The sequence below is a fragment of the Carcharhinus amblyrhynchos genome, chromosome 18 (genome assembly GCF_965287045.1).
Source record: "Carcharhinus amblyrhynchos chromosome 18, sCarAmb.v2.hapA, whole genome shotgun sequence".
Lineage (NCBI taxonomy): Eukaryota > Metazoa > Chordata > Chondrichthyes > Carcharhiniformes > Carcharhinidae > Carcharhinus > Carcharhinus amblyrhynchos.
The window spans coordinates 32,019,422-32,034,382 of NC_137341.1; the positions used below are offsets into that span (position 1 = coordinate 32,019,422).

Below are 14,961 nucleotides of genomic sequence, written 5' to 3' on the forward strand. Positions count from 1 at the left end.
TTATTGGTTATGGAGATTGAAGAGCTGCATGCCATAAAATTTGAATGTGGACTATTTTAACAGTTTGAGCTATATTCTAATAATGCAAAAATGTTAATTTGTGTGATAAGATGTAGTGCATAGTACATGTAAATTTTTTTTGCAGATACCTACTATCTTAGATTATGCCGAAGTACTACTAGCGATTTCTCCACCAGAAAGACGTACCACACATCTCTTTAACTACATCTGTGAACTTTCACTACTGTATACAGACATCTCTATTTATTCCCCTGCTATGACAGCTGCAGCGGCCTTACTATTAGCACGAGTACTTCACAAACAAGGTCTGTATACTAGCATGTAGACAATGTATTGCGCGTTATCTAATTTCCAACTGGGAGTCAATAGTGCTGAAATAGAAAACATAGCACAAGTCTGCAAGTTTTTAAATAAGCTTAAATGTTCATCTGCAGAAGTCTATTTATGATTCCGACCTTTCTGTATAATTAATACTATGACTTAATTCAGTCAAAATGACCGAACCATGCCTGTAATTTTAAAGAATTGAGTAAATGGTTACATGTTGACACAGGCACAAATTTCATTATGGCCACAACTGGGTTTATACTAGGCACCTCTCAGAATCCGATCTTCCCCCATCCTTTGGAGACTATAATTTAAATATCCCATCCCTAAATGCTGTACCTTCTGGGGATATCAGATGTTCCCTGCTGCATGCGTGATGTCATTTACTGTTGCTTTGTTCAATCACTACTGCACTGGAACAGTCAAGGTATCTGTTCCTGCTGCAGAACGATACAGGTAATTAGCCTGGGACCACTGAACTGGTTTATGTTGAAGTCGACAGGTTAAATGGTGAATCCACTTGCTGTACTTTGATTTGCACTGATCATTGTGATCAGCTTGAAAGTGGGAATGCGCGAAGATTATACTAGCAAGGCCAACTAGCTTTTGGGCTTCAAATAGAGACATAAGTAAAGATATAACAAAATTTATTTGTAGGTGAGAAAAGCTGTTTGCCTTTTTGGGAGCCATTATAAAAGTCATAGAGTGCACTACATTGACTTTTGCTAATAAACCATACTCGGAGGGAATCGAAGTAGTGGAATTATTTTGACTTGACAGACAAAGCAAGAGATTGGATAACATACTGAAGTCTTAAAAGTGAATCAGGAAAATCATATGATTAGGGAATTAGTTATTGATGAAGCTCGTGAATCTAAAATGATCAAGATTGAATGGAGAACTTTGCAGCAAGATCCATGATGTGGGCTAATTTTGAGTATGGAATTTCTTGCCAATCCAAACAAGCCTTTAGGCTCATGGAATTAGTGCTGATTCTGGAACAATTTAGTCCATTTCCCCCAGTCTATCTTCATTGCCCTACAAGTTTGTCATTCAAACATTCATTCAATTTCCTTTTGAAATTATTGACCATCACTAATTTGATAGTTTTTTGAAGGGGTAACCAAGAAGGTAAATGAGGGCAGTGCAGTCTACGTTGTCTACATGGACTTTAGCAAGGCCTTTAACAGGATACTGCATGGTAGATTGTTGCATAAGGTTAAATCTCATGGGATCGAGGGTGAGGTAGCCAATTGGATACAAAATGGGCTTGATGATAAGACACAGGATGTTTGTGGAGGGTTGTTTTTCAAACTGGAGGCCTGTGGCCAGCGGTGTGCCTCTGGAACCGGTATTGGATCCACTGTTGTTTGTCATTTTACATGAATGATTTGAATGAGAATTTAGTAAGCATGGTTAGTAAGTTTGCAGATGACTCCAAGATTGGTGACACAGTGGACATTGAAGAAGGTTAGATAGGATTGCAACAGGGTCTTGAACAAATGGGCCAGTGGGCTGATGAATGGCAGATAGAGTTTAATTTCGATAAATGCGAGGTGATACGTTTTGGAGATCGAACCAGCAGGACTTGCTCAGGTCACTGACGATGGTGAGTGCCTGGAATGAGCTGCCAGAGATAGTAGTAGTGGAGGGTACAATTTTGTCTTTAAAAATGCATTTAGACACTGGTATGGATGAATATGGGCCAAACGTGGGCAATTGGGACTAACTTAATGATTAAAAACTGGGTGGCATGGATACATTGGGACAAAAAGGGCCTGTTTCCATTCTGTAAACCTCTGACTCTATCTGATTCCACCACATCACTTCCTCTCTTACCCTCTGCAATTCTTGCTCAAAATCTGGAGCTTGTGTTTTATTTTGTCTTATCCAAACTTGTCTTAATTCATGTTTCTTTCAAATTCCTTCTCAATCTCATCTGCTCCCAAGGGGAATAGCCACAGCTTTACCAACATAACTTTTGTCTAAAGTACTTCATCTCTGTAATCATTCTGCTCTATCTTCTCCGCATCCTTACAGAGATCTTCGTATTCTCTATAAAGTGTGGCATTACAAACTGAATGTTTTGGCCTAACCCATGCTTTATAAAGTTTCAGGATAACTTCCCTGCTTTTGTATTCTAACTATTTATGAAGCTCAAGATCCCACATGTTTTGCTAACTACTCAATAGTCCTGCCATCTGCACAGACACTCAAGTTCCACTGTTCCTCCATATTGTTTAGAGCTATGCCATTAAGCCTAAGTGTCACCTCACTTGCCTGCCCACTCAGCTATTCAATATTGTATTTAAGTTGATTAGTTTCAACCTTACTGTTTACAATGCCTCAGATTTGGTATCATCAGCAAACTTTGAAATTTTATTCTATAAATCATGTGAAGATTAGAACACGTAGATCAAAAAGCAGTGGTTTCTAGGACTGACCGTTGAGGAATACCACTGTCTACCATCCTTCAGTCTGACAAACAAAAATTGGCCTCAACATTTTATTTTCTGTCCTTGAACCAACTTTCTTTTTTACCCATTGGATGCTGACCCATCTTTGCACAATTTTGAAAACCAGCCACTTATTTTTTTTCTTGTGCTCTGTCGAGTACTTTCTTAAAACCCGTATAAACGACATCCATCGCGTTCTTTTCATCACTCTTCTCTGTTACTTCACTAAAAAAAATTGATTAAATTAGTCAAGCAACATCTATCTTCATCAGTTCTGTCTGGCACTCCTTAATTAACACACAGTTCTCCCAAATGCATGTTTTTTTCCCTGATGAAGTGGGGAAAGAGTACAAGGAAAAACTAATAACTTAAAGATGCTATAAATGTTTTTAAAATGTAAATAGTTAACAAAGTGAGTAAAGGTCATAGTGCGTCAGTGGAATTGATAATAGAAAGCAGGACTATGGCAGATGAATTAAACAAGTATTTTGCATTGCATATCACCTGCAATAGGATGATATTGCATATGATGTGCAATATGATATGCAATATCATCCTATTGATATAGGATCAAGGACATAAGTAACATCCCAGAAATAGCTGTAAATCAGGAAATTGTTAGGTTTGCTGAAATCCCTGGGTCTAGGTGGATTTTACCCCAAGGTCATGAAAGAAATGGCTCATGAGGTGGTTGGTGCATTGGGTTAAATTTTCCAAAATTCCAAGATTGGAAGAAAGCAAACATAACTCCTTTATTCAAAATGACAGGAAGGCTACAGGACAGTTAGCCTAACATCTGCAATAGGGATAATGTTAGAATCCATTATTAATAATACCATAGCAGGACTGTTGGAAAATTCAAAGCAATCAGACAGAGTCCACATATCCAACTGAATGTAGTTCTTTGTACATAATCAATTGATTGTAGTGCTGTGGATAAAGGGGAACTGGTGGATGTTCTGTACTTTGTGGCACCTTATTAAATGCCTTTTGGAAATCTAAGGTTACTGCAGAAAATAAAAGCTCATGGTGTAGGGGGTAATATTGGCATGAAGATTGTCTAGCTGAAGGGAAAGAGTTAGCATAAATGGGTCTTTTTCTGGCTGGCAGGATGTGATGTATTGTGCCACAGGGATCAGCGTTGGGCTAACAACCTTTCACAATTTATATAAATGACTTGGTTGAAGGGACTGAAGGTATGGTTGCTAAATTGGCACAAAGATAAGTAGGTAAGTAAATTGTGAAAAGAACCTAAGGAAGCTACAAAGGAACAGCAGTGAAGTGATGGGCAAAAATCTGGCAAATGTAGTATAATGCAGGCAAATGTGAAATTGTCCTTTTTTTTGCAGGAAGAATGAAAAAGAAGCTTATTATCTAGATGGGTGAGATTGCAGACGTCTGAAATGTAGTGGGATCTTGTTGGCCTTGTGCATGGATCACAAAGGGCTAGTACAGAGGTACAGCAAGTGATTAGGAAAGCTAATAGAAGTTATCAATTGTGAGGGGAAATGAATACCAAAGTTGGGAGGTTATGCTTTAATTTGTATAATGCCTTAAGAAGATCACAGCAGAAGTATTGTTTACAGTACTGGTCTCCTTTTTCTAAGGAAAGATATAAATGTTAGAAGCAGTTCAGAGAAGATGTACTAGACTTAACACTAGGAATGTGAGAAGGTTGTCGTAGTGAAACCACATCAGGAGTGTTGTTTACAGCACTGGTCTCCTTTTCTAAAGAAAAATATAAATGTTAGAAGCAGTTCAGAGAAGATGTGCTAGATTTAATACTAGGAATGAGAAGGTTGTCTTGTGAGGAAAGGTTGGAGAAGTTTAAGTTTCTATCCACTAGAGTTTAAAAGTAAAGTGACCTGATCAAAGCCTTTCATAGGTGGATGTGGAGGGGATGTTGACTCATCAGAATCTAGAACTGGGTGTCTTGAATAACGTTTTTGTTTCGGTCTTCACGGAGGAGGACGTGAATAATTTGCCGGGTGTTAGCGATGGAAAGGTGGTAGGACTGGAGGGTCTCAATGACATTACTGTTACTAGAGAGGCGGTGCTCGACAGACTGGAGGGACTGATTGTGGACAAGTCCCCAGGACCGGATGGAATGCATCCAAGGGTTCTGAAAGAAATGGTGGAGGTGATAGTGGATGCCTTGGTGGTTATTTTCCAAACGTCGCTGAATTCCGGGGAAGTGCCGGAAGATTGGAAAACGGCTAATGTTACACCGTTGTTTAAGAAGGGTGGCAGGCAAAAGGCAGGGAATTATAGGCCGGTTAGTTTAACGTCTGTTGTAGGTAAAATGTTAGAATCCGTCATCAAGGAGGAAATAGCGAGGCATCTTGAGGGGAATTGCTTGATAGAGCAGACGCAGCACGGTTTCGTTAAGGGGAAGTCGTGTCTGACAAATTTACTGGAGTTCTATGAGGTTGTGTCTAGGGCGGTGGATAGAGGAGAGCCGGTGGATGTGGTCTTTCTTGATTTTCAGAAGGCGTTTGACAAGGTACCTCACAAGAGGTTATTGCAGAAGGTAAGGGGGCATGGAGTTGGGGGTAGGGTGTTAGCGTGGATAGAGGATTGGTTGTCAAATAGGAGGCAGAGAGTGGGGGTTAACGGGTGCTATTCGGATTGGTGGATGGTGACTAGTGGAGTGCCCCAGGGGCCGGTGCTGGGGCCTCAGCTATTTACCATTTATATAGATGATCTGGAGGAGGGAACCGAGTGTAGGGTGTCGAAATTTGCTGAAGACACCAAGATTGGTGGAATGGCAAATTGCACGGAGGGTGTGGAGAGTCTGCAGAAGGATCTAGATAGGCTGGGCGAATGGGTCAGGAACTGGCAAATGGAATTTAATGTTGGCAAGTGCGAGGTGGTCCACTTTGGTAGGAATAATGGTAGGAAGGACTATTACTTAAGTGGCGAAAAACTGCAGCAGGCGATGGTGCAGAGGGACCTCGGGGTCCTTGTGCATGAGTCACAAAAACCCAGCCTGCAGGTGCAGCAGGTGGTCAGGAAGGCGAATGGGATGCTGGCCTTCATAGCGAGGGGGATTGAATATAAAAGTAGGGAGGTCTTGCTGCGGCTGTACAGGGCATTGGTGAGGCCGCAGCTGGAGTACTGTGTGCAGTTTTGGTCGCCGCACTTACGCAAGAATATTTTGGCCTTGGAGGGAGTGCAGAGGAGGTTTCCTAGGCTGATGCCAGCATTGAGGGGGTTGAGCTATGAGGAGAGGCTGAATAAACTAGGCTTGTACTCGTTAGAGTTTAGAAGAATGAGGGGAGATCTCATTGATACATATAAGATGATGAATGGGATGGATAGGATAGAGGTGGAGAGACTCCTCCTGCTCAGAAAGGACAGTAGGACTAGGGGGCACAGCCTCAAGATAAAGCGGGGGTGGTTTAGAACGGAGTTGAGGAGGAACTTCTTCACTCAAAGGGTGGTGAATCTCTGGAATTCTCTGCCTGTTGAAGTAGTGGAGGCTGCCTCGCTAAATATTTTTAAGATGCAGGTTGATGGGTTTTTGATAAGCGAGGGGATTAAGGGTTATGGGGAGAGGGCAGGAATGTGGAACTGAGCCACGACAGATCAGCCATGATCTTACTGAATGGTGGGGCAGGCTCAAAGGGCTAGATGGCCTACTCCTGCTCCTATTTCTTGTGTTCTTATGTCATTTTTAAAAATGTTGCCCATTTAAGACTTGGATGGCACGGTAGCACAGTAGTTAGCACTGCTGCTTCACAGCTCCTGGGTTCGATTCCCAGCTCGGGTCACTGTCTGTGTGGGTTTCATCCGGGTACTCCAGTTTTCTCCCACAGCCCAAAGATGTGCAGGCTAAGTGGATTGGCCATGCTAAGAAATTGCCCCTTTGTGTCCAGGGATTAGTGGGTAAAATATGTAGGGACATGGGGGTAGGGCCTGGGTGGGATTGTGTTTGGTGCAGACTTGATGGGCTGAAGGGCCTCTTTCTGCACTGTAGGGTTCTGTGATTCTATGACTTAGATGGAGGAGAAATCTTTTCACCTTGAGGGTTGTGAGTCCCTGGAACTTTCTTCCTCAAAAGGTAGTTGAAGAGCTAGATGGATTCTTGAATAATGAGGGGGTCAGAGGTTATTGGGGTAGGCAGGAAATCAGATCAGCCATGATCTTATTGAATGGCAGAGCTGATTTGAAGGGCCAAGCAGCCTACTCCTGGTAGATATGAGCATATACATTGACCTGTGTAGTTAGGATCCCTTTACAGCCTTTCTTGAACAGATGTCACATTTGCCGACCTCTAAACCTCCAGCAATTTCCCCATTATGGGAGTTTTGTAAGATTATAGTATGTCTTTCCACTATCCCAAATACCACTTCTTTAGCAACCTGGGTTGCAAGCCTTCCAGACCAGGTGACTTAGTCACACTAAGCATTGTTAGCTTTTCCAGCATCCACTGTCTTTCAATTTTCATTCCATTCATCACTGCTGCCATTACTACTATTGTTGATATTTTGTCAGTTTTCATTAATTAATTAACTAACTGGCCTTGCCCAGCACTTTGTAGGAATGTTATCACTCTCTTTGTCCCTAATAGGATCAAGTCCATCCCTTATGACCTGCTTACTGTTTACATGCTGGTAGAGTTGTCCCATTCTAATTTTTTTTTACCAATCTGCTTTTCCTCTTTTTTTCTCCCCGTCAACCTATTGTATTTGACCTGGTTTTCCCTTTAAAAGATCATGCACCCTCTTTTTGTTCAATCATATTCTCATTGTCATTCAAAGAGTTTTGGCCTATTTCACCTTGCATTTGGCCTTAGTTTATGTACAAACTAGATACATTAAAATTTCTCATCGAAGATCACCATTTGTTCTACCTATTTGGTTCAAATCTTTTAGCTTCTGAAGAAAGTGGATAAATATTTGAAGTAAAGGCAGGTAGCATAGGGCATTGAAATCGTTGTAAATTGCTTGAGTCAAGTGACAGCTGCTTGTATTGTGAACCTCTTGGTCCAAAACACAATCCAGCCTTGCAAGAAAGATTTGGTTTTTTGCTATCTAATTTTAGTTTCGCTTCAGGTCAGAATGAACAAATACTGTCAAGCAATTTCTGGCTATTTTTAGGGAAAGGGTGAAGAGGATCACATTTGGCAATGTCAGTGTTGAACTTTTTTTGTTTTGCATCTACTAACATCAAGTAGCTTCTCCCAGATCAAACTGTCCAAGTTAAGGTCATTGTGTTTGCTGTGAAGGATGGTATAATTTGAAAAATGAAGACCACAGGCAATCTTAGTTTATGTTTATGTACTTTTCTCATCTCCAAAAAACACAGGTTGTACGTATTATGCAATACTTCGGGAGTCAAGGGAATGGTCCTGTATTACCAATGTCCAGTTGAATAAAGGTGCAGAAACTGCCATTTCTGTAATTGAGATCTGAAAGCCTTTTTCCTCTTTCTTTTCTAGTCCTCCCATGGTCACGTCAGCTAACAGAATCCACTGGTTTTACATTAGAAAATCTGATTCCGTGTGTAGTAGATCTACATAAAAAATGGTGAGAACCGCCAGCTAATTGTCTGTGTAGCTTTTACAGGATGTAAATTGTATATACAGTGATGTAGAGTTCTGTACATATAAATTCTCAATTCTGTTTCTCAATGTTAATTACAGTACCCTGCTTTTATGCCAGTCTTATTCTGAATAGCTTTGTGCATAAACTTGATGTCACTGTGCAGGGAGGGCACAAGAATTGGGAGTTAAATGTTTGCGTAGAATTAATGAAATGTTAATTTTTGACTTATTAATATTCAGATACTATTAGTGCTGGATTGCTTTAAATTGCAATTTTTTAACCTAACTGAATCTAAAAACAAACTTTAATGTTCCTCTACAATGTATATGCGCATGTTACGCGCATTTAAGAAATTCACATAGCAATTGCAAAGAGGTTTATTGCTAATTTTTGTTTTATTTCACAATTTCTCATTCATGCTTCCCCATGGCTAATGGCTGTATGTAAGATCAATACTTTAACCTGGATGAAAACCTTCCAAAAACTAATTTTCAAATTTTTTGGCATGTAATGATATGTCCTAGTGAGCTGCTAGCTACATTAAAATGACAGAAGTTATTTGTGAAGAGGTTAGTTAGTACTGTGTTGGATTGCAAATGTTTGCATTTTGATTTATTCTTTGTTTCTACCAGCTTCCATAATGAAGCACCCAGGGATTACAGGCATGTGTCCCTTACTGCTGTAAAGCAACGATTTGAGGATGAACGTTATCAGCAAATTAGCAAGGAAAAGGTGCGTTGTCATGGTGCAAGACTGCCTTGATGTCTGAAACATTCCTGCAATGTGATGCATTGACGACCATAGAATTGTTAATTGGCTGGTGGCTGTAAATCAAGCAAGCACTTATTGCTCTAATTTTGGGTTGCCAGTGAAAAGAATGACAAGTTTAGATGCCAAATTACATGTGAAATGGAACATCTTGGTCTATTTTTATTTTTCTGGTTAATTTATAGCTTGTCACTTTCTGTGTTGATGTTTTGAATCAAGTCATGGCAGTTAATTTTAAAAGCTTTGGTTTTAAAAATTGCCGTTTATGTGTGTGATTGGGAAGATATGAAGGACACTAGTTTCTTAATCTCCTGCTAGCATTTGTAGATATATTAAAGGAAGAAATGATTTAGATGAAAGGACTAGGGAAATATAAAATGGGCACTTGTCTATATTAAATATTAGTTTATTCTATCCTTTACTGCTAAATTAAGTTACATAAATTAATTTTTAGAGCTGTTATTAACATCCTATTCGTAGAATTGTAGAAGGCCATTTGGCTCATTGAGTGAACTGGCCACAATCCCACCCAGGCCCTGTTCCCGTAAGCCCACACATTTACTCTGCTAATTCCCCTGACATTAAGGCCAATTAGCATGGCAAAATCAATTTAACCTGCACATCTTTAGACTGTGTGAGGAAACTGGAGCACCTGGAGGAGATCCATGCAAACATAGGGAGAACATGCAAACTTCACACAAGCAGTGACTGGAGGCTGGAATTGAACCTGGGTCCCTGGCACTGAGGCAGCAGCACTAACTACTGTGCTGCCCCAATATACAGTATAATCTCTATCTCCAACTTCAATAGCTAGGATGTTATTCATGCTGAGAGTTTTTAATATCTTTTTAACGTAGTATTGACCTTCGAGAAGGAAGAGCAGATATTAAGCCTTAATTTAAGAATAAAGAGGCTTTAAAATGGAGTAGAAGAATTGGTGGGGAATTTGCACATAGTTGACGATAACAAAGCCTTCAATCTTAAAATTGAAGTTTTAAGCTGGGCTGACACTTCTGTTTAGTACTGAAGGGACTACTATATTATTGAAGGCATTGTCCTACAGTGGAGATAATAAGCATATGCCTTATCTGTCTGTTCCAGTGGTTCAGGAGGCTGTTAAAATCCCATTTGGCATATAGGAAGTATTTCCTGTATCATGGTTCAGGATGCATTGGTGATCAACACCACCAAAGGCAGACTAACTGATCATTAAGCTGATTAGACCTTTCTGTATGCCCAGTGACTTCCATGCTTCCCTCTAGCAGTCACTACATTTCAAATTCTTGGTATTTTAAATGTGCGCTATGGAAGTGCAAATCTTTCTTGCTGGTTTCAGCATATTGCATAGTACAACCCAGAAGGATATCACCTGGCTCATCAAGTCTGTCTTGTGTTTCAAAGATTAATCACTCCCTAGCTTTTGCTACATTTCTCAAAAACGTGTTTATCCAGTTACCTTTTTTGAGCGTCACTGCTGAACCTTTTCGCTCCTTCACTCTAAGCAATGCATTCTAAATCCTAACCACTTGTTTTTTTTAAAGAAGCATTTTATCTTGTCTCTGGCTGTTTCACTTTTATGTGACTAATTATCAACTCTTCAACCATTGGAAACTGTTTCTCTTTGTTTTAAATGTTTCAAATCATCTTTCCTTTCCTGGACTAGAATGACAACCCCAACAACAATTTATCCATAACTGAGGTCCATCATCTTGGATCCATTTTAGTGAATCCCAACTGCACCTTCTCCAAATCAATTCATTCCTAAAGTGTGATGCCTAGAATTAGATGCAATATTCCAGCTGGGGCCATACATTTGGAGCATAACTTCCCAATTTTTGTGCTATGGCCCTAACTTATAAAGCACAGGGTCCTGTATGACTTGACTGCTTTGTTAGCCGTAACTTCATAAATTTGTGCTTCGACGCCCTCAAGTATCTAATTTCAGTTCCTTTAAAATTGTACCATTTGATCCTCCATTCTTCCAGCAAAATGTCTCGCCTTACATTGTGCCCTATTTCATCTGTCCATTGCACTATTGTTTCTTTTGAACTCTTGCTATCTCACTATTTACTACAAGTTTCATGTCATCTGAATTTTAGTTGTTCTGCACCTCTTCATTCCCCAAACCCAATTATTAATGCAGATATACGGCTTGTCCAACTTTTTCGTGTGGGAGGTTATATTTGCATTTTTTTCTCTTGGGGTAGATGAGCAAATTTCAGAAAGATGAAGTTTGGCGCAGCATTAAACCGCAATTCAAAAGGTTGAGGTATTTAAAAAAAAAATAAGAAATTGAATCAGCAAAATAATGCAATATAACAAATTAAGATTTAGAAAAGCGTACTTGAAAGTTAGAAGATCAGTGTGTGCCACGCTCACTCTGTCTCGGGGTGTTCACTTACACCCTCATCCTCTGAGTGAGTATGCATACATGTTGGTGTGTGGTTATGAGAGAGAAAACAAACTGGAAGTAAGATACAGATGCACACACTTGTCTGTCGCACCCCCATACAATCCAGAGTAGCAATAATATGGTAAAATCCAACTTTAGTAGGGTGAAAATTAATTTGGCTCAGATCAATTGGAATTAAAAGATTGGCAGGGCAAAACTAATTGAACAATTGCTTGCCTTTCAAGAGGAGATAGTGTGGGTACAGTCAAGGTATGCTCCATGATGGAGAAAGGTAGGGTGATTAAATGCAGAGCTCCTTAGATAATAGAAGTTGAAAGGAAAGACTGATGGGGAAAAATGGTGCATATGACCGATTCCACGTGGATAGCAGTTGGTAAGTGTGTGAGAAGATATTGACAATTACCCATGAAAAGGAATCCAAACTTACACTGTAGGCATGTAAGTAATAAAAGGATGATTGAGGGTGCTTGGGGACCAAAAGGAAATTTACACATGGAAGCAGGCCTGGCTGAGGTATTAAATTACTACTTTGCATTTGTCTGTACCAAGAAAGAACATATTGCCCAAGTCACAGTGAAAGTGAGAATAGTTGAATTGCTAGAAGAACTAAAGATTGTTAGAGGTATTAGTATAACTGTAAAGTTAATAAGTCACAAGACTGGATGAGATGCATTGAACAATACTAAGTGAAGTGAAATCTGCAGAGGCAAACCTTATGGTGTGGTGCTAAGGACTTGAGCATTGCAAATATTACATTTGTTCAAAAGTGGGTGTAAGGATGAACCTAACCAGTTAGTTTAACCTCTGTAGTGGAAAAGATGTTTAAATTGACAATCCAGTGCACTTGGATAAATGTAGATTAATTAAGGAAAGCCAGTGTAGATTTGTGATTGGTTTAATGTGCTTGAGTATTTTTGAGGGAATAGGCAAGAATAGATTGCTCTCATATACTCGGAATTCCAAAAGGCATTTGATAAAATGCCCTATAGTTGTGAGCAAAGTTAAAATCTATGAAATAAAAGGAATAGCAGCAATATGGAACAAAATTGAGTGATTAAAAAACAGTGGTAGCTTACTGGACTGAAGGAAGGTGTATCATGGGGTTATCAAGGTTGCTGTTAGGATTCCTGCTTCTCTTGGTCTGTGATTTTCATGTGCAGGACACAATTTCAAAATTTGCAGATGACAAAACGTGGAAGTTTTATGAACTGAAGAGGGTAATAATAAACCTCAAGAACATATTTACAGTAAATGTGAACTGCCACTAGTCTGCCATTCACTAGTTTATAAGTATGAGGGGATTAATTTTGGTGGGAAGAATGCGAAGAGAAGAGAAAATATAAAATGTACAGTTCAATTGCAGAAGGGCTGGACAAGAAACGCCTAGAAATATTCATGCACAAATCCATTGAAGGTGGCAAGGCAGGTTGAAAGTTTTTAAAAATTCTTTCATGGGATATTCCTGGCTAGGCCAGCATTTATTGCTCTTGAAGCATATGCTTAACAAAATCCTGCCTTTTTAAAGACACAAAATACAAAAGTAAGGAAGTTATGATTAAACCTATGTAAAACACTGTTCAGCCTAATTCCACACTGTAAAAAGGACATGAAAGTATTTGAGAAGATGCAGAAAAATATCATGACTGGTGCAAGGAGTTTGGATTGATAGGAGAAACTGCGGTTGTTCTTAAAGCAGAGATGATTAAAAGGAGACTTGATAGAATTTTTCAAAATCATGGAAGAATCTAGATTGGATAGATAGCGGGAAGCTGTTTCCATTAGTGGAAGGATTGAGAACCAAAGGAGTCAATTGAAGAGGACTTGAGGTGATTAGCAAAAAAAAATGGTTACATGAATTGCACTGCCTGAGTGTGGCTGAGGCAGCTTCACTAGTGACTTTTAAAGGGGAATTGGAAAATTATCTGAAATTTCCTGGGCTTTGAGAAAAAGCGATAGAATGGGATTAGATGACCTGCACTTGCAGAGAGCCAGCACAAACATGAAAGGCTAAATGGCTGCTTCCTGTATGTACAGTAATCATTCTGTGATTTTTGTGTTAGTTAGTAGTTTATAACTGGCATCTGTGCCAGCTCTTTATTGGCCTGTGCATGTCTAAGTGGATGTTAATTTTTTTCCCTGAATTGTTGTGGGTGATTCTCCCAAAAGTGCTGAATTGGTGGGAAAACTGTTCTAGATAACAACTGTTTTTCAGTGCAGCTTCAGACCTGAATCTTCCCAGTCTGTGCAACGCACAGGTCACAATCATGAATATCATTAAAAACTGAGGGGGGGACACAATTCCGGCAGAGCCTCCTGCTAGTTCCCTGAACATGGGGAGCTACTCTAAACCCTGCTGGAATGAAGTGGGAGATGCTGTCGGGCCCGACAAATTCCGTGCCGGCCCTGATAATCATATGCAAAATATATATAGAATACATTTTAAAAAGATTCAAATGACTTGCCTCTCTTCTCAATGGTTTCCAGCACGGCCTCGACTGCAACTGTTCCCCGGCTACGGGAGATGCGCATTCCCGGCACATGCACGCATCCCGTGAAATGGCTGTCACACAATTCTCTGGCCTGGACTCACCAGAAAAGTTGCAGGTCACAATGGGAGAATTGGGGCCATTATTTCTAAAAGTCTCCCCAGCACTGAAATTAAAGTGACCTGTAATTGCCATATTTATTCCTCTCCTTTCTTTGAACAGGTGCAGGGCACCAGCCCAATATCTAAGAATTAGAAGGTTGTGGTCAGCACCTCTGCATTTGCATCCTTTCTATCCTTGACAATCTAGAGTGCATCCTAACCAGACAGGGCAATATGTAGATTGCACTGTCAGCTTTCTTATACCTCTATTTTATTTTAATAACTTCCTTAGTTATTGTAGCTTTGGCAAAATTCTCTTCCTTAGTAAACACTGATACAAAGTACTCATGTAGTACCTCAACTTCGCCTCATAGTTTCTAATTAGCTCCACTGCTGACAACTGAAGACCTTTTAGATTTCCTTTTTTATGTTGACTACCAGGCGATCCTCATTGTCTCTTTGACCCCCCCCCCCTCCAATTTTTTTAAACTTTTTTTTTCAAACTGACATCGATCAAACTCCATTTTTTTTTCCACTTTATCCCAATTCTAATTCTGTTGTCATACAGGGAGCTGTAGCTTTGGTTGCCCTTCCATTTCGCTTTGTGAGATTGCCCCAAACTATGCCTTTAAGGTTACGTTGCTCCATTACATTAACTCCCAATCTGACCCCCATTTATTTGGGTTAGATCACACCTCAATTTGCTGAAATTTGTTTCCATTGAAGGATTTTTATTTTGAACTAATCTATCTCCTCTAACTACTTTACAATACCATGACCACTTCATAAGACATTTTTCCATTTTAATCCCCAGGATTCACATCAACAATGTTTTTCTTG

At 39.8% G+C, this 14,961-nt stretch overlaps 1 protein-coding gene across 1 annotated transcript in view; it reads left to right on the plus strand.

Moving 5' to 3' along the window:
• The window catches only part of ccnf (cyclin F), a 57,351-nt gene that overhangs the window by 23,512 nt on the left and 18,878 nt on the right, over positions 1–14,961 (plus strand). Inside the window, exons 12-14 of the mRNA XM_080206669.1 lie at positions 146–326; positions 8,248–8,335; positions 8,986–9,085. Of these exons, the coding sequence (XP_080062795.1) occupies positions 146–326; positions 8,248–8,335; positions 8,986–9,085 (369 nt within the window). The remainder of the gene's footprint in view (positions 1–145; positions 327–8,247; positions 8,336–8,985; positions 9,086–14,961) is intronic.